Source organism: Aethalodelphis obliquidens, unplaced genomic scaffold (assembly GCF_003676395.1).
Source record: "Aethalodelphis obliquidens isolate GAN/ISIS:26980383/991018 unplaced genomic scaffold, ASM367639v1 scaffold14, whole genome shotgun sequence".
NCBI classification, from domain to species: Eukaryota; Metazoa; Chordata; class Mammalia; order Artiodactyla; family Delphinidae; genus Aethalodelphis; species Aethalodelphis obliquidens.
Window position 1 is genome coordinate 5203884 of NW_020837958.1, and position 22118 is coordinate 5226001.

The 22118-nt window shown below is 56.1% G+C and overlaps 1 protein-coding gene across 8 annotated transcripts in view; it reads right to left on the reverse strand.

Annotated features, from left to right (window-relative positions):
• Positions 1-10344: 10344 nt before the first annotated feature.
• CD82 (CD82 molecule) overlaps positions 10345-22118 on the reverse strand; it is a 52570-nt gene continuing 40796 nt past the window's right edge. For all 8 annotated transcript variants that reach the window (XM_027114933.1, XM_027114936.1, XM_027114934.1 and 5 more), the window contains exons 6-9: positions 15830-15931; positions 12290-12496; positions 11982-12065; positions 10345-11685 (exon numbers count right to left, since the gene is read on the reverse strand). In XM_027114933.1, coding sequence (XP_026970734.1) covers positions 11608-11685; positions 11982-12065; positions 12290-12496; positions 15830-15931 — 471 coding nt within the window. In that variant the 3' untranslated portion in view covers positions 10345-11607. The remainder of the gene's footprint in view (positions 11686-11981; positions 12066-12289; positions 12497-15829; positions 15932-22118) is intronic.

Consider the following 22118-nt stretch of genomic DNA (forward strand, 5'->3'; position numbering starts at 1 on the left):
GTTTCAGAGGCTGCCAGAGTCTAGAGAGGAAGAGGCAGAAGTCGAGGGAAGGAGAGGTGTTATTTCTCTGGTCCCTTTCTGAGCTGGATTCTGCTCATGGGGCCCTGCAGAGGGTAGGACTGACTCTGGGGGTCCTCAGGACCTGTTTCCAACTCTCAAGATGTGGGCATGTGCCTTCTCCATGTGGCTGCTCCCCAGTCAACCTCAGGCTCTCCAGGGCCACACAGACTCTCTGTTTATTGTTTCTCGAATTTACTAGACCGCATAATGGTGATGATGATGAAGATGGTGATGATGTTCTGTGTCTTGTAAAACACCTCGGCAGACCAGGCCCATGTGTGGACCACAGAAAACACACATGGGTCCTGTACAAGCTCTGGGGTCCTGGGCCATTCTGCTCATCCCTAGCAGGTAGCAGCCCTCTTCTGGCCCTTTTAGATTTCCCTGGTGGGAGCCAACTACGTCTGGGCCACTATGTGCCAACCTACTGGAGACACACGTGACCATCTTCTTATGGTCCCCTGGGAAGCCTCTCACCAAGCTGGAAGGAGGGGTGAGTAGTCCCACCTCTCCCCCCTTCACAGGGGCCGGAAATTCAAGCACCCCCAGATCTCCCTCTAAAGAAGTCCTTTTGACAAAATCTCTCTCCTCCTCTCCAGCCACCTGACCCATTTACACCCTCAACATGGCATGTCGAAAATCTGTTTTCTGCCCAAGTTCCTATTCATCATGGCCCCTTATCTGTTCCCAGTCATGCCCCTCCTCCAGGTTCCCAAGCTTGTAAATGTCCCTTCATCATATTCAGTTGCCCAAGCTGGAACCTGGGAACCTTCTCTGACCCTTCCTCTCTAACCCCAGTCGGCCCCCTCGTTCTGGGGACTCACCCATCCTGGAGTGACCAACGCATGCCGTTTGCCTGGGACTTTCCAGGTTTTAGCATTGACAATCCCAAATCCCGGAGAATCCCTCAGTCCCAGGCAGACCAGGATGGCTGGTCACCCTCCTCCATCTCCCGTGCTCCAAATGGTCCAGGCTGCCGACACCTCTTATTCGGACTACTGGTCTCCCTGCCCCTACTCAAGCCCTTCCAACCTGCTTTCCACACAGCAGCCAGAGTTATTCTTCAAGGTACAAATAGGATCCTGGCTCCCTCCTCTGACACCCTCCCAAACCCTCAATCACTTGGTCCTCACTCACCTCTCCTCCCTCCTGTCTCTCCTCTCCCTAGCTCTGTACCTTCTGCCCCAACCGTGGGGCCTGGAAATTTCCATCGCTAAGAAGAGATTCAGGTGATCGTTAAATCAGGCAAGTATGGGGCACTGCTCAAAGGATCGTTGCCTGAGTTCTTTTCTGCATCACCCTATTTCATTCTGGCATGGAAATGACATTATATTCATTCATTCAACAGATATGCATCAAAGGTCTGTCTGTGCCAGGCATTGTGTTCCAAGCTGGGGGCATGGCAAAGAACAAGCCAGAAGACCCTGCCCTCTGAGAACTTAGAGTTCAACAGAAGGTACAAACTTTAACCAGCAATTACAATTCACTGTCACCAGAGCTCCAATGGGGAAACAGTGCCCGTATCTGGCACTGAGAGTCTGCTGCTGGTTGGGCAGCAGTTCTATGCCTGCACATGTGCTAACTCACTCCGTCCTTCCAGCAACCCTTTGAGGTGGGACTATTATTATGCCCGTTTTTCAGAGGAAGAAACAGAAGGTTAACCCACTCACTGAGGGTCACACAGCTTGGGAGGGCAGGGTCTGGATTTGAACCCGTGGCCCATGTGCGGGCAGCCAGGAGGCCGTGCTATCTTGTCTTGGGAGGAGAGGGCCGTGGGCGAGCAGAGCAAGGCCACCAATGTCGTTAGGGGGTGTGGTCAGGGAAGCTCCCTGAAGGCTGACCTGAAGGCGGAGCAGGGCTCGACAGGAGACCAGAGGGAGATTGTTTCAGGCGAAGCGGACTCGTTTCTGAGCGCGTTCGCACAACAGAGGAATTCAGGGTGCTCAGGGAGCACAGGGTCAGCAACAGTCCAGAGCACCAGGTGCGTAAGTGTGGGAGGGCCACCTGCCCAGCAGCTGAAGAATCTGGCAGGGTATCCACGCATTTGCAAGTGGTACCTCCCCCAGAAGGGGGGCCAGCGGCCATGAGGCCGAGCCCCTGAGCTGGAAATTGGGGTGGCTCAGTTCAAATGCCCTGTGGCCACCCATTTGCCAGCTGTGTGACTCTGGGCAAGCTACCTAACCTCTCCAAGCCTCCTCAGTTTTCTCACCCGTAAATGGGGAGGATGCTAAGAATTTTTCCGTCTTAGGGTTGTTTGGAAAAATAACTAAGATGCTGTGCGTGAAGTTCTGAGCACTTGCTAAACGTTGGTTTTAGCTTCCGTGCGTTTGTGGCTCTGAGTGCTCTCTGTCCAGTTTAAAGATGAAGAGATGGAGGACCAGAGAGACAGAGTGACTTGTCGAAGGTTTCCCAGCCAGTGGGGGCCCCTAGTGCAGGGATCTTCCCGGCACCCAAGTTGAGCCAGGGGAAGAGAGCCACGTGCAGTTGAGGGGTGTGAAACCCTGCTGTCGCCAAGAAGACCCTCAGGCCTCCTAGCCTAGTCTCTCTGTGCCCTTCCTGCCCTGCAGACACACCTGCTGCTGCTCCTGGGCACGCGAAGGCTCCTTGCAGCTAGACTGATCGGCCAGGGCAGCTAGGTGAGGCCTGCTGCCAGCCTGCGGGAGACAGCCTTGGTGAGAACAGGGCTCTGGCAAACTTTGAAGGCCTACGGCTAAGCCCCCAGCCTGGGAGTGTAATCCCCCTGGGAGGAGGAGACAGCCTGGACCGTCCCTGAATTCCCCGTTTGTAAACAGTTCAGTCAGGAGGAACAGGGCACTGTGCCCGGTGCCTGGCGCTGGAAGATGGCTGCAGTCCAGCAGCTAAGCAGAGGGGAGGGGCTGGTGGGCGGGGGATGAAGGATGGCTGGGACTTGTCAGCTGTGGACACAGGGGAGCAAGACGGAGGCTGTGGTTGTCTCTCCACCCCATGAGCACATGCTCCCTCCTTCCCGGCCTGATGCCGCTCACAGGGTTACCTGGGCCTGAGCACTGTGGCAGGGTGCCTGACAGCTCTTGGAGTTAGGGAACATTTTCCAGCACCCCACTATGCTTTCTTTCTCGTCTCAGCCTCCCAGTCCCCTATCTGCCATACTCAGAGCCCAGGGTAAATTTCAAAAAAAGTCTTTTAAAAAAAAGCCATAGCTATGGTGATAGAGTAAGAAGAGGACCATCCTGAACTCAGCCGAATCTGGAATAAAATCATGTCCCAGCCACTTATTAGTTAGGCGGCCTCAGGGTGGCCACTTCACTTCTCTGGAACCTCAGTTTTCCCATCTGTAAAGTGGGGATGATCTTAACTACCCCAGTGTTGCTGTAAGGATTACATATGCTAAGTGAGGGTCTGCCACACAATAGGGCTTCAGGAAATGTCACGAGAGAAAGAATGCGATGGAAATAGGCACATGATAGACCCTCAAATATTTTCTGATTAAATAGGAGGTTGAATAAAAAAGAAATAAATGACCCCAACATCTGTGCCTTTGTCTTTCTAAAACACTTGGGAATTAGAGGTATTGGCTGGGGTGACAGAGGAGCAGGGCGAGACACGGCATAATTCTGGGGGAATGGAAGGCTGAGAACATTCTTAATGACATCAGCTCCTGTGTGCAGAATACATTATGATCTCAAGGGCTGCTGGCTTGCTGTGACACTGAGGTTCGTCTAGGAAGGAGATTCAGAACTGAGTCCATGAAAACAAACTTTAGATTCCAATCTTGCTTCTGCCACCAGCCATTCAGGCAGGCTTGGACGAGGCCCATGTCTTCCCCGAGTCTCAGTTTTCTTGACTGTAAAGCAAAGATCTGAATACCAATGCTCAGAGCTGCTAGGAGGATTAAATGAGGTGATCTATGTCGAGAGCTTGGTACTGGGCCTGGTGTACAGTAGGCTCAACAAATGATAGCCGTCATTATTATTACCTAAGCTCATCACGGTATCAGTTAGCTATTGCCATGTAATAACTACCCCCAAATTTAGGGGCTTAAAACGACCCCCATTTAGTTAGCTCACGATTCCGTTTAGCACGTTAACAGTTTAGTTGGGCTCAGCTGGGTGACCCTTTGGCTCTCCTCTTGCGTCTGTGGCTGCCGGAGGTGAGCTGGGCATCTCTGCTTCCAAGGGGATGCTGGCTATCAGCTGGGGTTATGAGGTGACTGAGAGGATGCTTCTCATCCTCCAGCAGGCCAACCTGGGCTTCTTCACTGGGCAGTGGCAGGGTTTTGAGAGAGAGAGAGTGGCAGTGCACAAAACTTCTTGAGGTTGGGCTCAGATCTGACCTTCTGCCCCTTCCCCAACATCCCGTTCACCATAGCAATTCTCAAGGCTAGTCAAGATTCGGGGTCGGGGCAGGGGGCAGCTAGCTGCACAGTCATGGTGCAAAGGGCATTGACACAGGAAGGGGGAGAGTGTGACCATTTCTGGAAACAACTGACCACAGTGCAGCCTATGAGGGGACCTCTGGGACAGAAACCAGGTCTCTTGATTCACAGTGCAGTGACCCCACCTCAGCTGCCTGCTCTGCCCTGCGACACCAGCAGCAAAGTCTGGTGCTTTCTCAGGTGGCTCCACTGCTCCATGCCCCAACCCCGGTCAGAGCCAGGTTGCCACCTTCAAACGCCTGCACCCTTAGGAGATGGAGCCCAGGCTCTGCACAGGGCCAGCCACGTGCATCCCATTCATTCATGGAGTCACGGGAACCTGATGACCTGCCTCCTGCATGGAAACTCTACGGAGTCCCTGTCCCCTCAGTCCTCAGGGGAAGGAAATATACACAGCACAGCTGGACATGCATGTGTCCTCTGCCCTCCCCACAGGGCAGCCCCAGCTGTCTGCTAAAGAAACTCATTAAACTTATCTCTGACAAGGTGTTTTAGACCATCGTAAGCTACAGATAGCTCCTTCTGCCCACGTTGCATGTCAGTTCCCCTTGGGGGTAGGGGTACCTGGTTCTCATTTGCATTCACATTTTGATCGGTTCCTGTGCGTCCTCTCGGGTCGGCCAGCCTCCTGGTAGAGTGGCAGCCCTGCAGTGCTCCAGGCAATGAGGACGTCGGGTCAGATGGGCAGTCTGGGGACAGGCTTCTTCCATCCTCTGTGCATTGACTGGCAGGCAGAGACAGTGTCTTGGTCATATGTCCCCGATAGGGGGCACATTTTCCAGTTTATGTTTGTATTTACGGCCTGTGCCCCACCCTAGACTGTAAGCTCCAGCATGTCAGGGATGATGGCGAACCCCGATTCCTTCCACAGAGCCTGGCACAGAGTGGGTGCCCCATAGCTATTGCACAGATGGATGGATGAAAAGTTGGGTTTAATTGCATTGAGCCTCCTCACAGAAGGCTTACCTCCTCTACTCCTTTTCTGAACCAGGGGTCTTTATTCCCATTGGCCTTGAGGCCTAGTAGAAAGAGCCATGAACACAGAGCCACAGGCCTGGGGTCCAATCCCAGCTCCTCTGCTTACTGTGTGACCGTGGACACGAGGTGGTCACGTGCCGTGGTACTGGTTGTCCACTGCCACCTCCAGGGGGAGCCATTTATTTAGACTACAATGTGAAGGACTCCTCCTGGGTTCATGTAGTGGGGCAGGCCTGCAGCAAGCGACTTAGATTTTCCACGTCTCAGTTTCCACGACCATAGCGTGTGTCTACTGTGCTGAGGTGGGAAGGGTAAAGGTTGACACTAAGTACATGGCGGCTACTGTGACGGTGATGATGATGGTGATGATGACTGGGAAGGAAGCAGGTGCCAGGGAGATGCGCCTGGCCCGCACGCCTTGCCTCCCCGCCTGCCCCCTGTCAAGTCATGCCTTGCCCTGCAGAGTCGGCCCAGCTCTTACTCCCAGCTCCACCGCCGGCCAGGGTCCTGTTCACAGCATCCTTCTCACCCTCGCCCTCCTGACCTCCTCTCTGCGGCTCCCTGGTGAGCCTGCCCCTGTCCTCTCATCCTAGCAGACCCCAGGACAGGGACACCTCTGGGCCCCCCAAGACCCTGAGTCCCCCAGGGACCATCACCAAGAGGGTCACTGTCCCCCTGGAAGCCCCAGAGTGGGCTCACCCAGGTGTGTGATGCAGGGCAGAGGCCAGACCGCTCCACTCCTGTCAGCTGCCGTCAGCAATTTCCCGCCCCCGCTCTCCCCGACCCCCGGAGGCTGCTGGGGCCTCTCCAGCTCCCACCTTGCATCCTTCCCTCGCGCCAGCCCCTCTGAACTTGCAGCTTTTCCTGCCGATGCCCCTACACCCCCAGCATCCTGCAGGAAGCCCACTCCTGTTCCCAGAGGGCGCTGCTTGAAGCATCCGAGGTAACGTTAGTGAGGGAGCAGGGAGCTTGGCTCTGGGCCTGACATTCCCCCAGCCCAGAAGGCAGGTGCTGGGGAAGTGACTTCAGAGGGGGCAGCTGGGGTGAGGGGGTGCTCATAGCTCGCTGCCCTCTAGCGGCCCCTCCTACCCCCTGCACCTTCCCCAGAAGCTGGGAGGCTCCGCCCCACCAGGCAGGGGCCTGGACACAGATTCCTTCCAGCAGCAGCCTCTTGGACCAACCAGCAGTTCCTGGGCCGGAGGCTCCAAGCTGCCCGTTCCGGTCCAAGGAGGCCCACCGCAAGGGGATGAGGAATTCCACCGAGGCCAAGGACAGTCATAGGAATAGGCGGCATGGGAAGTAGCCCATTATGTACCTTACATCATTTGATTCCCACTATAACCCTGGGAGTTAGGAATTATCGTCCCTATTTCACAGATGAGACTAAGAGAGGTGAAGTCACTGGGCCCATCAGCCCCCAAGACCAGGAGGTGTTTTGATTTTATTTGGTTTCGGCTGGAAAGGGGGTTGCCAGGGGAATGGCTGATTCCTGTGGAGTGTGACTGGAGCGGAGGGGGCTGAGTGATGAGCCTTCCACCCCTTTCCTGTTTGTTCCACTCGCTGTTCATTATTCTACTTCCTTCCACAGGATGCCGGAGGCCTTGGATGGGCCCCAGGGGTCCCAAGCAGCGCTCAGCAGGGACCGTGCTGTCAGCAGCGGGCGGTTGTGTGCGTGTACACGTAGGTGCATGCAGGTGAGCGTACAAGACTCCCTACGTTCACCAGAACACAAATGCCACGTAGGTGTCACACAGCCGTGTTCTCAAGAGCCTAGGACAGGGCCTGGCACACACAGGTGGCCATTAAGTATTCCTGGCATGAATAAATGAATGAATGAATGAGCCTTAGCCCACAGGTTCCAAAGACCCCGGGGAGCAGTGGGATATCTTCCCTGAGGCAGTGTGGTAACTTCGGTCTCTGTCCCTCTGCAGGGGAAGGAGGTGGTGGCAGTCCTGGCCCACAACAAGTGCTGGTAGCTGGCCACTCCAGTGTCACCGTGACCCCCTTCACTGCTCCTTGGCCTGAGGGACTTGCTTACCTGGAAGACCCCAGGGCAGGGCCTGGAGGAGGCTCTGCCCTGAAACAGGCAGGATCGGGGTCGGCGGTGGGTTGCTCTGCCTGTCCTGGAATGTTCCAGGCTGGCAGACATTTGGCCTTTCCTGCCTACCACTGGCTGGCCACCCACAGCTTAGTGTGAGCAGAGAAGAGCTGGGAGTCTTCCCAGCCAGGAATGGACTGAGCTCAGGGGGTTTCAGGGCCCCTGTGTGTGTGTGTGTGTGTGTGTGTGCGCGCACGCACACAGGGGTGGCGTCCAGCAGTACTCACCCATACAGCCATGCCAGTTATTAAAACACTACTACAGTTCTCTACTGGTGGATGACAGTCCCCCCAGGCCAGCCCCTAGGTGGCCCTGCACCGCCCACCAATCCACACAGAAGGACCCTATTCCAGCTCAAGTCGGGCTTCCACTCCCATTGGTCAGTGTCCGTGCCACACAGCTCCCCTGAAGGCCAGCCTCCTGGACACTTCCTGGGCACTGCCATTGGCTTCCCCCAAAACCCAGAGAGCAAGCTGGCGCCCACCTAGGCCTCCTGCCTGGCCCCAGGGGCTCAGCAGCCAGGCACTGTGGGACCCTTGGCCAGTCCTCAGAACGGCATGTGCCCTGGCCTGGAACTTGGTGGGAGAGACAGCGGCCCGGGGGTGGCCCCACCCCACAGAAGGCCTGGCAGCAGCTCAGCTGGCCCAGCCGCCAGGGAGGGACGTCAGAGGCTAGAAGCCCATGGCCCCTGTGGACACATGACTGGCTCTCGGGGCCAGCTGGGAATTAGAGAAGCCAGTCCACAGCACCTCCCTGTGGAATTTCACGGGCCTGGGGCAGAAGCGGGAGGAGAAACTCGGTCCTCCCAGGAGGTAGGAGTGAGTGGCCAGCAGGCTCAGGGCGATGGTGACCAGGTTTCACAACACAACCCTGGGGTCATCCCAGGAAATCTGGGGCAGAGGGAGGCTGTGGAGGCAGGAGGATGTCCTTAGAGTCCGCTCCATGACGCTCCAGTCCTGCTGCCAGGCCAGCACGTGCCTCAGGAGGTGGGCATGCCAGAGGAAGCCGGCTGCGGCATTTAGCCCACCCCCTAATCACTTACAACATCTTCCCTGTCTTCTCTAAAATATTTTCAGGCACAGTTTTGAACCCACTCCTACTCTCTGTGGCACAGGACCCGTGAGGAGAGGCCAGGTAGAACCTTCTATACTCCCCCATCCCTCCCCTTCACCCACTCGAGAGGGAGGTAGCCAAGGTCCATTTAGGTCGGAGGTCAGCTGGTGGCTGGGACAGGAGTTACCTCAGGTCTCGCTTGCCCCCCACCTTCTTGAGACTCCCAGCCTCAGCCCCAGAGTCCCAGGCATTTCACGCTGTGTTCTCAGCTAACATCTGCTGTTGCTCTTTGGGGAAGGGGCTCGGGGCTTCCTGGACCATCCTGGCGCTCCCATTCTTCCACCCAGGACGAGGAGGGTGGAGGAGAGTTGTGCATGGGGAAGAAAGGGGCCCGAGGTTTCCTTGTGCTCAGTTGATTACTAGCCCCAGCCTGGTGTCGTCCCCAACTCCTGGGTCCTGATGGATCCTGAGAAAGCGCCTGGGCAGAGACCCCTGTCTGCAACACCCAACACCCTCACACCTACCTTTCCAGGTGTCCCACTAGGGGCCCCATCCGCAGGCGTCACTGAAGGGCAGAGAAGCGCCGCCATGTGGCCACCTAGACTCTCCCGCCACTGCCTACAGGGCCCCGGGCTCCTCAGCGCCCTCCTCCTGCAGCCCCTCACTGTGCATTTGCCATCAGCAGGTTGGGCAAATCAAATAAACGTGTGTTTATTTCACCCAAGTCTATACTTCCTCATAACTTTACTTTTCTCTAAGTTTTTATATTTTTTTAGATGCACTTCCTTTGTGGAATGAGGCAGATTATACACGAAATAAGCTGGGACAGCTTCACTCAGAGCCCTCAGCCCTCTGAGCTTGGGAAGAGCTCCAGGGAGAGTCCCTGACTGCGGCGAACAGCCCCTTGGAGTTGAAGGTTTTTTCAGCCCAGGGCTGTGCCCGGCACCTCGCACAGGCCCGAGAGCGGGTTTGCCCTGGATTTTAGCGGCAGAAAGCCTCTTGCAAGAAATTAACTGGATTCAGATCAAGAATTAGACTGTCTCTAAGGTGCACCCCTCCCTCCTTCCTGTCCAGACAAGGGCTCTTTCCCAGGTCCACCCTCCAGCCCATCTCTCTTTGGGGAGCATCTGTAGCTAACATCTTTTCAGAGCCTGAGGAACTAAAGCAACTTGATTCAGGAATTACCTTGGAGGGCTGCTAAAGATGCAGTTTCCTTCTCCCCAGCCCAGATCTGCTGAGCCCTGGAATCTGCACTTTAACCAACCCACCCGACTGAGAGACCCACAGGCCTGGAGCTGGTGACGCACCTGGAGTGACCTGACAACAACTCTGGGTTCCACCAGCTCCAAGGCTGGGGCGGCAGCGCCACCTGGTGGGTCCCGCTGAAACACCTCCACTACCCTTCTCACCCCACTTCAGGGAGGCAAGTCCCCCAACGGCCCCTTCCTCTGCCTCCAGGGCCCCGTCCCGGAGAAGTTGGAGAGGAGGAGATGGCAGAACAAGTGCCACCCTAGACTGGCCATTCTCCCAGCCTTCCCCACCCACCACACCGCCCCCTCCACCCCAGGGAACTTCCTCCTCATATGTCCTAAAGCCACCATGATGGCAGAGCATCTGAACACCTCCTCTGGGCTTTGTGATGCTGGGCAGGGGGTGTGTGGGGCTCACCCCTGTGCACAAGTAAGAGCTTCCTTTAAAGTCTCATCTTGCGTCTTTAAAAACCTCCTGAACTCTGCACATCTTACTCCATCACATTTCTTTAATATGAAAACGTTTCCTTCCTTTGTGAAAAACAGATGCTCTAGAAAGAGGCGGAGTTCATTCTGTGGCTTCACTGATGCACCCCCGCGGCCAGCCCAGGGGCACCTGTACCCTGGTCTCGGAGGCCGGAACCTAGGGGTACCATCTACACCTGTTTGAACACACAAATCCAACTCCAGCCACGCCGGCAGCCATGCAAATGGACAAGAGGCAGGCGTCACACTTCTCATGGCTCCAGCTTGAACAGGGGACCAGAGATGACCCCAAAGGGCCCCCGGCCCTGGAGACAGCAGTCAGGCGCCCACAACGCTCTCCTGCAGACCCAGCCACTCTGTTAACATTACCTCTCCCCTGCGGTCCTCCCCCAACCCGGGGAAGCAGCATCCCCACCATGGCCGGCTGGATCGTTACAAATCTCTTTAATAATCAGTCATCTATGTTTTACAGAACTGTACACAGGGCCCCTCCCCACTCCCCTACAAGGCACAGCCTTACCCACCCAGTCCCCAGGGGACAGAGGACAGGAAAAAGCATCCTCTAGCTTCCCTGGACAGCTCAGGGTCCTGGAGAATGCAGGGCCAGCTCTGTGCCACACCCGGAGGGTGCACCCGTCTGATTTCCTAGGCGGCCCAGGGCCAGTCCAGACCCTCTGGCCCAGGCAGTCCCGCTCCAGCCCAGCTCACCTAGGCACCGCTCCCACAGCACGGCCCAGACTGATCTGAGCTGCCCGGGTGGGGCTGGCTCAGGCTGGGGAAGGGGTGCTCTCCTCATGTCAGGTAAAGCCCCCCCTCCCACCTCAACGAAAATGTGAAAACCGAGGACAGTAGAAACAAAGTAGTGGAAACAAAGTTGACCCACGCAGTGGGCAGTCACCCGACAGCCCAGGGCGCCTTATCCACCCCGCCCCCAAGTTTTTAATACACTTCCTCCCGTGCAATATACACAGCCCCCAAGGCAGGTAGAAACCCAGCCCACCTGTGCAGGGAGCGTTTTCTCGGAGTCGCTAAGACAACCCTGGCAGACAGTGAGCGGAGGAGCCACAGAAGAGCTGGGGCTTAAGGCTGGCGGCAAAAAAGCAAAGGAGAGGGGTCCAGGCCCCAGGACGCCCCCCACTTCCAGCCAGCACAGGACGGACAAGGGGTCTTGGCAGTGAGGTGGGAGGCAGGCCTGGAGGGGGAGCCAGGGAGACCCCTAGGAGCCCTGAGGTTGGGGGACAGGCAGGGAGGTGGGGACAGCGGCCACTTCAGTATTTGGGGACCTTGCTGTAGTCTTCGGAATGGATGTGCCGGCACAAGGATATGGAGAGGAGCATCCCCAGAAGCTGTCGAGGGAGAAGGCGAGAGTCAGAGTCAGGCCGGGCTGCCCAGGTCCCCAGAGGCCCCAGGTCAACACACGGGACGTGACCTGGATGAAGCTGATCCTCAGCTAGAGCCTCAGGACCAGCCCGTGATTCAGGCGGCAGAGGGGCCGGCGAGGGGCAGCGGTCAGGCCACGCTAGCCGCAGGGCCTCTAGAAGCTGAAGAGCCTCAACCCGCCCCTCCCCGCACTGGAGGCCTGCAGAGCAGGGACGACCCGGCAGGGCAGCATGGGGAGGGTTGGAGGGGATGGGACCCAGACCTCGATGACAGCGACGCCCACACACACGCCAAGGATGACGCCCAGGTTCTCCTGCAGCCAGGCCTGCACCTTCTCCATGCAGCCCTACAAGTGGAGAACACAGCCACGTCACCCCACGATGGGCCACTTCACCCCATCACTCAGAATCCCCAGGAGGGGCCACCCCCAGCCTGGAGGGCCAGCAGAGAGGGGTCTGGGTGTTCCTTGAATGGAGACATTGATGAATACACAGATGAGCGAGCCAGGGGGACTGAGGGTCTGAACCCCCTGTGCACCGAGCCCAGCCCTACCCGACAGCCATCACGCACCTCCTTGTACACAGGCCACTCGTCAGGGTTGTTGCTGCTCTGGGTCCCATTGCCAACGGGGGCCTCGCAGAAGCCCGTCTGGGGCGAAATGCTGCTGTTGTCCTTGCTCTTGTTCTTGCAGGAACAGGGGTAGGTGATGTTGATGCGATTCATGAGCTCAGCGTTTTCTGTCCAGTTGTAGAAGCTGGCCCAGCCGCAGCACTTCACCTGGGCAGAGAAGGGGACAGGCTGTTCGAGTCCATCGCCCGCTCAGCTGGGGTCTTCCTGGACAGGAGCTCAGATCTGCCCCTTCCAGCTGCCCCCAAGCCCGGTCTCGGCCAATCCACCAGGATTAGAGTTTACGCTTCACTTTGGCATTTGTGAGCCACAAGGGATTTAAAGGGGCTCTCGGGATATACCATAAACGATGAAAACAGGAGGAAACAAAATCAGCAAAAATATAAAGCAGAGCAGGAGGGACGGTCAAGTTGGAAGAAGATGGTCAAGGTATACGGGACGTGAGGCGGGCAGACGGCACATGGCTAAGGGTTTGGGGGCTGGAGTCAGGCTACCGGGTTCAAATCCCATTTCTGCCACCTACCAGCTACTCAACTCTGATCAAAGTGCTGACCTCAACTTCCCCATCTGCAAAATGCAGGGAACAAAGGTTCCTAACTCGGTCTGTTATAAGGACTAAATGAGACGAGGCAGGCAAGGCATCCAGCTCAGGTTGGAGAGCACGGTAATCGCCCGGGGAAGGCCAGTTCCACTTTTCGGCTCTGAGAACATGCTGGAGCTGAGGTTTGGCACTGAGTTTCCTGGTTGCCAGAATGAAAGGGGAAACACGGTACATCTGCCTTTTTAGAGGAGAAAATGCTCTAGTTCCTGAGGCAAAGAGTCTTTCTGGGGACTCATGAAGGGGACCCCGAGAGGCTTCAGATCACACGTGGGCTTGAATTCCCGACAGGACTGGGACCTCAGGGACTAAGCCTGTGCCGGGAAATGCCCGGGAAGGCAGAGCAGAGTCGGGGGAGGGTCCTTTCCATTTCTGGCCCTACCCTGTGCACAGGCAAGCCGCTGCACTTCTCTGAGCCCCGATTTCCTCACCGGAGAATGGGGTGATGACAGCCACTCTGCTAGGGCCCCCGGGAGGCTGAAGGGCTAGCATGGGAGAGCTGTGTGACACCTTGCCCAGCGCGAGGTCGCTTCCCCACCTGCTTCCTTCCTATCTCGGGTGGGAAGTGCCTGACCAGCAGCGTGGTGGCCAGCAGAGGGCGTGCCAGGCTCGCTCAGGCGTTCTCCGGCTCCAGGCAGTTGCTGGTCTAGGATTTATTCTTTATGTTGCAGGTGCCTGGCTGCCTCCTCTCCAGCAAGAAAGGCTGGCACCTCAGACCTCTGAGGGGCACCCACAGGCCCTCCCACACCCAAGCAAAATGAAGCAGCTTGCCTTGGTCCTTCAACTGCAGCAGGCAAAGCCCCGCTCACCAGGAGCCCCTGCACTGACGCCCCCGGTGTCTCAGTGGTTGTGCGTGATGATTAAACATCACCACCCACATGCCACATGATAAGTGCCTCGGGCTTTATAAACTCATCTCACGTAAGCATGGGTCAACAGTCCCATTTTATACATGAGGAAACAGGCTCAGAGAAGGCCTGGCCAGGAAGTAGCTGAGTTTTGTATTTCAGCCCTGGGAGCCTGACTCACCCTCTGTTTTCTTACCACCATCCCAAGCAGCATCTGACAGACGTCAAATCACCCAGAGGCCCTGCAACCTGCAGGAATCCCCAAGCCAGTCCACCACCTCCCATGACGGGTGCTCATCACCTCCCCAGGGACCCGCCTCTGTCCCCAGGCTCCTTGAAGGGTAACACTTGTTCACCCTGGGACACCCCGCTCCCTCTAATCTTAGCAGAGGGTCTCAGCCACTGCGGATCAAACCAAAGGGGGCATGAAAAACGTCTCCCTGTGCTCCTGGAGCCCTCCAGATGCCACAGGCCCCCTGTGTCACCAAAACTCTGTGAAGCACGCAGGCTAGAATGTGTTACCCTCCCTTCTTCCCAGCTTAGATGATGGACATGCCCATGTTGCCGGGACAGAGACCCATCTCTAGTCTCCACACTCTCCTGGTGTCAGGCTTTCTCGTGCTGTCCTGTCCCTGCCCCTCACATCCCACAGGTCTCCCCAAAGGCAGCCGGCAGGCAGTGCCGGCAGGTCCTAAGTGACTGTTGTCTGCAGGGCCCTCTGTGACAGAGGGGGAGCTGCAGCATGGAGAGGGCGGCTCCTGGCCAAGGGCACACAACACCTGGGACCACCAAAGCGGGGCAGCTGGGGTCCCATCACTGAGGGCGCTTTGCGTGTGTGCTGATTGGTCCATCATCGAGGCAGGCTGGGAACCCAGTCAGTCAGTCAGTCAGTCGTCAGTTGTTTCATCCATCAGTCTGTCATTCATTCATTTAGACAATCGGTCAGTCATTCTGTTAGTCATTCAGCCGGTTTGTCAGTCATTCTGTCAGTCAGTCTGCTTGTTAGTCAGTCAGCCAATCAGTCATTCTGTTAGTCAGTCAGTCATTCTATCAAGCAGTCAGTCAGTCAGTCAGCCAGCCAGCCAGTCTCTCTCTTTCGCTTTGAGGTGGAACACACACACACACACACACACCAAAGTGTACAAATTCAGCTTGATGAACTTTGCCACCCATATTGGCATAACCACCACCTGGACCAAGATTTGAATAGAACATGCCTTTCACCCCTGAAGGTTCCCGCGGCTCCTCCCCAAAGGCAGCCTCCACTCGGACCTGCGTCAGCATCTCAGCTCTGGCACCCAGTTTCTTTTTTTTTTTTTTGATCAAATATTTTTATTTTAGGAATTTAAGCCTAATCAGTAGTAAGAAATCTGACAACATACTTTATTATATCAGCAAATCATAGAATCATTTTCATAGATATGGAAGCTGTCAATAAACGTTAACTTTCATTCCCAATTAAACTAGAAGTAAAATGGAAACAAGGGGATTCCTTGGGGCTGTGCATTTCAGCTGACAACCATTATTTAAAAACTTAAGCTTTCTAACCTTTATGATAAAATACAAGGATTCTGAACCTGCTAACCAGCTGATTGCAAACAGCTGGCCCGGTAACCACATAACTTTCCAGAGAACTAGTTAGCCAGACAAGTTCTCCGTTTTTAGCTATAACCACCAAACTCTCTTATGCTACAAAATGCTCAAGACATTCTGCAGACTGTCACGGCACCCGGTTTCTTAACCTCCAGGGGGAGCTGTCAGCACGCCCCAGTCCGGCTTCAGAGGAGAGGGTCGAGGGCTACCCCTGCTTCTGGCCACTTGGGGACAGCCCTGGAGCAGCCTCCAGCGCCCGGGGCCCCTGGGCGAGGAAAGGCTGGGGGTGGCAGGAAGTGGGGCGGCTCAGGAGCCCTGCCCCCAACAGATACACACTGACACTCAAACAGCTAACATCGTCTGTCTGTCAGGCACACCCAGGCCCACAGACGACCAGCCACAGACACACAGACACACAGAGGCCAGTCTCCCACGTCCCCTCACCTGAGCCTGCACGTAGTCCCAGGCCTCCTGAAGGCTGTCCTCGTGACCATCCGTGTAGTTCTGAATGAGCTTGGTCACGATGCCGCCCATCTCCTGCTTCAGCTGCAGAGGGGAGAGTGAGGACCGAGGTCAGATTCCCCGAAACCCGCACCCCACCTCCGGTCATATGTGCTTAAGCTGACTCTCCCCCACTCCCCCCAAACACTGGGGACACGCTCAGAGCTCAAAAGCGTTTCGTCACCCATTCCAACCAATTTTCACTTTCCTGGTACTTCCTGGGCACCTTCTCCCCCGGTCACCACGCTAAGCCCAGTGTGGTCAGGGTCAAAAGCTCCCACCTGGGCTTCCCTGGTGGCGCAGTGGCTGAGAGTCCGCCTGCCGATGCAGGGGACACGGGTTCGTGCCCCGGTCCGGGAAGATCCCACATGCCGCGGAGCGGCTGGGCCCGTGAGCCATGACCGCTGGGCCTGTGTGTCCGGAGCCTGTGCTCCGCAACGGGAGAGGCCACAACAGTGAGAGGCCCGCGTACCACACACAAAAAACAAAAAAACAAAAAAAACCCTCCCACCTGACCGTCTCCTCAGTACTCAGCAGCACATGGCCCTTTAGATGGGAATCTGTCCACGTCACTGCTGAAAACCAGCCAGGGCCTCTCACCACGCTCTGGAGGCACACCGCTGTCTTCTCAACAGCCCACAAGGCCCTACGCCATTTGGCCCTGCTCTTTCCAGACTTCGTGTCCTCTGATTGTCCTCCCTCTATTTCAGTTACACAGGTCTTGCTGTCTTTGTGCGAGGCATACTCCTGCCTCAGGGCCTTTGCACTTGCTGTCCCCTCCGCCTAGGACCCTGTTTCCCCAAATATGAATGCAGCTGACTCTTCCACTTTCTTTACAGCTCTACTCAAATGGCACCTCCTCAGAAAGGCCTTCCTGGACCACCCAGAAAATGTCAGCCCTTCTCTGTCTCCTCCAAGACCCTCCTTATCCTACAAGGGGAAGCATGATATATTTTTCTTCATAGTCTCGTCATTACCTGCTCCCCTGTTTCCAGGATTTATGGTCTCTCTCCCCCACTGGAACATCAGCTCTGCGGGGGCAGGGACTGGGTCTGACCCAGCCTGGCCAGAGTAAGTGTGTGGCGAGCACGGGTAAGGGATGCGTGTGTAACCCCGCCACCTGCCCCACACCAGGGCCCCACAAAGTTTGCATCCCGCCTGTGCTGGGACTCCAGGGTCCCCCATGGAGGAAGAGAAAACACCTGCTTTTCACTAACCCCTGCTTTTCACTAACCCCCCAGAGAAAACAGTCATTTACAGTGAAGGCAGGAGCGGGGTGCAGAGATCAAAGGGCTTCAGCCCCCAAGGCCTCTTACTGGGGCTCTGAATAGAGGATCTCACCACCGCAGCTTTTCAGGAGCAAGTCAGCTGTGCAAGGGAGGCAAACCCGAAACCAGCCTAAGAGTTGCGGACACGCTTCCCTCGGCCCAGAGGCCGGGCCCCACCTGCCGACTTTGCCCAGGGGCCTCCCCGGGTGCCCCAGCAGGGACAGGCTGGTCATGGTCACCTGCTGTCCCTGTAGAACCCTGGGGCAAGGTGCCCGAGAGGGGTAGGGGCACCGAAGGGACAGCCCCGCACCTGGTCCTCTGCTGCTGAGAAAGAGGAATTGGGGAGATGGGACAGGTGCCTCCAGGGGGGCGCTTACAGAGCCTGGCTCAGAAGCCCGTGAACAGGGCTTCCGCCAGCTCCTCACGAATGCAGCGCTCAGAGAACCCACATCCTCCAGACTGACCTTCGAGCTGCTGCGGGCCTTCACCAACCCTGCGAGACCAGCCCCACCCCCAGGCAGCCCCACCCTCTGGAACTGCTCTCTGCCCCCTCCCTTTCCATAAAACTCTTAGCGAAGCATCAATACTTCTTTGATATCACGCACACGGAGCTCTACAATTTGCAGAGCTTGCCTGTCAGTAATCACAACAGCTGCAGCTAACTTTGATCTCATGCTTATTACTACCAGCGCCATGCTAAGGACTTTTAATGCAGTATTTCACTTGAATCCTCTGAGCAGACCTATGGCCCAGGTACTGACCTCGTTCCCTCATTAGGGAGGTGCAGAAAACGAGGCCCAGAGAGGTTAATTAACTTGCCCAAGGACTCACAGCCAACATGTGAAGAGCTGGGGTTTGGACCCAGGCTCTTCTGATTCCGGAACCCAAGTTTTTACTCATTAAGCTCTATCGGCATTTAAACCACATGGCCGTACCTTGCAGCAGGTCAGAGCAGTTTTAAGGAGGGCCCAGAGAAGCTCAGTGGTTTGCCCATGTCACACAGCGGGGGTTGTCTGCCTGCAGAATCTCAGTCTTTTTGCCCCGACTGTCTCTGCTCCACCTCGACTCCCCGGTGAGCAGATGATCCCTGAGGCGTGGAAAGGAGGGGGTTCCCAGAGGCATGTGCATAGACAGCCATCTCCCCACATCCTCCCACCCACCCTCCCCCACCGACCTGGGCTCTATTTATACCCGGCATGGTTGCCGCAGCAGCAGCACAGACTTCCCTGTTTCAGGCCCCAGAAATGAGAAGGTCATGGAAGCTGGGTGGTTTCCACTGAGGCTGGGTGGTTTCCATGGAAACACCACAACCATCCTCCAGCCCAGAATGGGGCTGAGGGACACAACTGGGCCACGGGGACCATGGCTGCAGGGGCTGGTTCAGCTTGGAGCTGAAGCAAATGCCCAAGAGGCAGTGTCAGGAGCCCAGGGAAGTTACCCTGGCAACCAGGCCATTCTTGAGACAAGAAGGAGCAGGGAGGGAGAGTGAGAAGACACTCGCCATCTCACTTCATCCCTGCTGCAACCTCTCTGTGGTTTCTGCCCGCCCCACAGCTACTCTCCCTTCTTGAAACAGCAGTTCCCTTGCTTAGCAGTAAGCACCCCTCAATCCCTCCATGTGGCTGGGAAGCCCTGCCCCCTTGCTGCCATGGGCAAAGACCCAGGCTGCCACTTAGTGCCTTCCACACCCTGACCACAGCAAGCGGTCTAGGGATGGGCATGTGACCCGAGGTCACACACATGGGCCCTCTATTTCTGCTAATCTGGTGGGATGAGGGCCTGAGCTGTTGGTGGCCACCCCAAGAGCCACTGGGGATAGCTGGCCTGAGGAGGGAGCCAATGGAGGGGAGCAGGGCCGAGCCTGGAGAGGGACAGTCTTGGTGGCAGCCTTCAGAAGCCTGGATCCAGCTGAGCCTGCAGCCAGATCTGGGTTGCTTTCACATGTAATAAAGAGTCTTGCCCAGGAATGGCCGCATAATTTACAACCCAGTGCAAAATGAAAATGCAGGACTCCTTATTTCAAAGTGATTACGAATTTCAAGACATCAAACCAAGCACGGCACCCTTCTAAGTGTGGGACACTGTGTGGCTGCTCGGGGTACACACCCAGGAAGCCAGCCCTGGTTCTGCCCAATACCATCCTCCCCACTTCCCAGAAGACAAAACCAGGGCTCAGACGGTGAGAACAACTTCCCAAGGTTAGACAGCCGGCAAGCAGACGAGATATGACCATAACCTGCCATATGCAGCTCTGGAACCCTGAGATTCTAATCACAGCAGGCCACCCACCATCTCCACCTGGCCTGAGATCCTTCCATCCTCTGGCATGACTCTCTTTCCCCCCAACCCCATGCTGTGCTTTTATGTCACCTTGTAGTGTGACTTTTCTCAGAGAGGTAGAATTAGAAGACACCTTTGAGTCCAACATATCAACCAAATGTAAGAATCCTCCCCATACTTTTCCACGCTCTGCTTAAATGCTCCCTGTGATGGGGACCTCAGTATCACACAAAATAGCACATTGCAGGTTGGGGAGGCTCTTGATACAAGTAATTCATTTTAAGTTGAGCCTAAATGACTTCTACCCATTAGTTTTTATCCTCCCTCTCCCTCCCAAGTCCCAGCTGGGACCACAGAAAACAAATCAAATTGTTCTCTCCCAGGACAAACATCATTCAGATAGTTGAGACTCAACCATGTCCCCCTTTACCCCCTCCTCCCCAGGGTAAGTCTCCAGGCTCCTTTGATGGCCCTTTGGGATGGTGTTCAGCCCTCTCTCCATGCTCTAATGTGTCAAATTGCCTCTTACAATGAGGTACCCCCATGCAATGTAAGGGACCCACACCTTCCTGTCCCCTCCCCGGTTTCCCACAGAAGGTGTTGCCAATGCTTTGAGGCTTCATCCTGGGATCCTGGCAAGAAATGAGGACCCTTTGCCCTGGTGAATGTGGAGGGGGTGGCATGTTTACTTTCAGTGACCATCCAAGTCTTTTCTGAGAGTCCGGCCGCAATCTACATAACCAGTTACCCCAGATTTCAGCAGGAGGACCACGTGGTATGCTCCCGGCCCCGCCCCCATAGGCTCCCTGAGGGTGGGCCTGAGTCAGGTATGGGAGCCATGCACGCAGGTGCTTGAGAGTCTCCGCCCATTGTTCTCCACATTCCTTTCCAGAAGGACAGCCTGGACGCCTTCTTCCCCCCTTCCCAAAAGGGAAGAGGAAGGTCACCATTGCCTCCCCCTGTCCTGGCTCCAGCTGCCTCCCTATGGCAGTAGAAACCCAAGCTAGTGGACCAGGAAGCTTCCATCGCAGGGAAACAGACATCTCAGATGTCTCACAGAGCGGCACTGTCCTCAAGGAACACGTTTCACCACGTGTGCACTCAGTCCTATGCGCATGGCTATTTGGCTACTTTGGGCTTCTTAGGTGGGAGAGGGAAGGAGGAGGGAGGGAATCACAGTTCTCCTGGCTGGCCACCCTCTCTGGGGAGCACACAGCAGTCCAGCCCAGCCAAGGTCACCACCCCCAACCCCCGGCTCCCACCCAGACCCTGCGAGCCACTTCCCTCCACGCTCTCAGCCCTCAGACCTTCTGCACAAGCCCCTGACATAACCTTTCAGAGCCTCAGTGGTCTCACACGTGCAGGTCAGTGGTGCAGCCTGCGTGAGTGCACCAAACCCAGCTCCCAGCACATGCTGGGAAACAGTTACAAGTTCACCTCCTTCCTCACTGACCTCCCACCCTTCACTGCCTGGAGAGAACAAGTCAGAATCCCAGAGTGTCAGAGCTGGGAATGGCCCAAGAGGTCACCTGAGGCTCAGAGAGGCTGGGTAACATGTTCAAGGTCACACAGCAAATAGCGGCGCCCCCCCACCTCAAACCCCAAACACAGGGCCCTGAATCCCAGACCTGTCCTTTTCCCACTAAACGGGGGCTAGATAGTGATCAGATGAGGAAACAGCCAGAGGAATCTTAACTCCACACCTAAATCCTGGTTCCCACAGCCCTTGCTAATACGAACATTAATACTGGTGACAACAGGAACAGCTGCCATTTACTGGGCCCTTACTAGGCATTAGTGAAGTTAGTAATGGTGACAGTAATAATAAACTCTTGCAACAATGCCAGCAAACATCTGCTCTGCACCAGGCGGACACTATGCCCTTCCCATCTGTCAACGCTCTCCAGCCTTGCCACCACGCTATCAGGTGGCCTTTGGGGCCAGTGGGCTCTGGCACTGAGAAACGTTCAGATTTTAGGAAGGGCTGGGAGCTATGTGTCACCCCCCCCCCACAATCTCTCCCATTCATATTTCCCAAGGGGCACCTAAAGGGGGTAAACCATGGCCATCAACAAGCTCATTTCCGTTCCGGTTCTATTTTGCCACCAAATGAGTTGCAAATGGTATTTTTGTTTTTCAAAGTGTTTTTTGGACTTTTTGGAATTGCAGATAAATAGAGCAGACCTGTAGGATTACTGCCATTTGACAAAGGAGGGAACTGAGGCACAGAGAGGCTGAGTAACTTGCTGAGGGTGTCAGAGCAGGGCTCCAGCATGGGCAGTTTGGTTCTGGGGTCCAGGCCCTGGGCCACCACTCTATATTTTCTACAAGCCTTGCAGTCTGGGTTCCCTGCAACCCTGGCAGGGGTAGGGGCCAGCGAGGTCTATTCTCCTCCATTGACAGACACAGAACCCACGGCTTGGAAGGCCTGTGCTTTGCCCAAGGCATCCAGCCTCCCCTGTTGCTGCCCTGGGAACAGTGGCTGCTGGGAGGAAGGACAGATAACGGCCCTGGAGACCACCTTAGGGAGAGCCCAGAGGCTCAGTCCCTCCCACCCGCCCAGGAGCCTGCAGAGAGAAGGAAGATCGGACCCATCGCCTTCCAGAAAGCCTGCTTCCTTCAGGCTCACACAAGTCCCACCTCCCCAACTGGGCCTCATCTGCAGGAATAAACACCACCAGGGC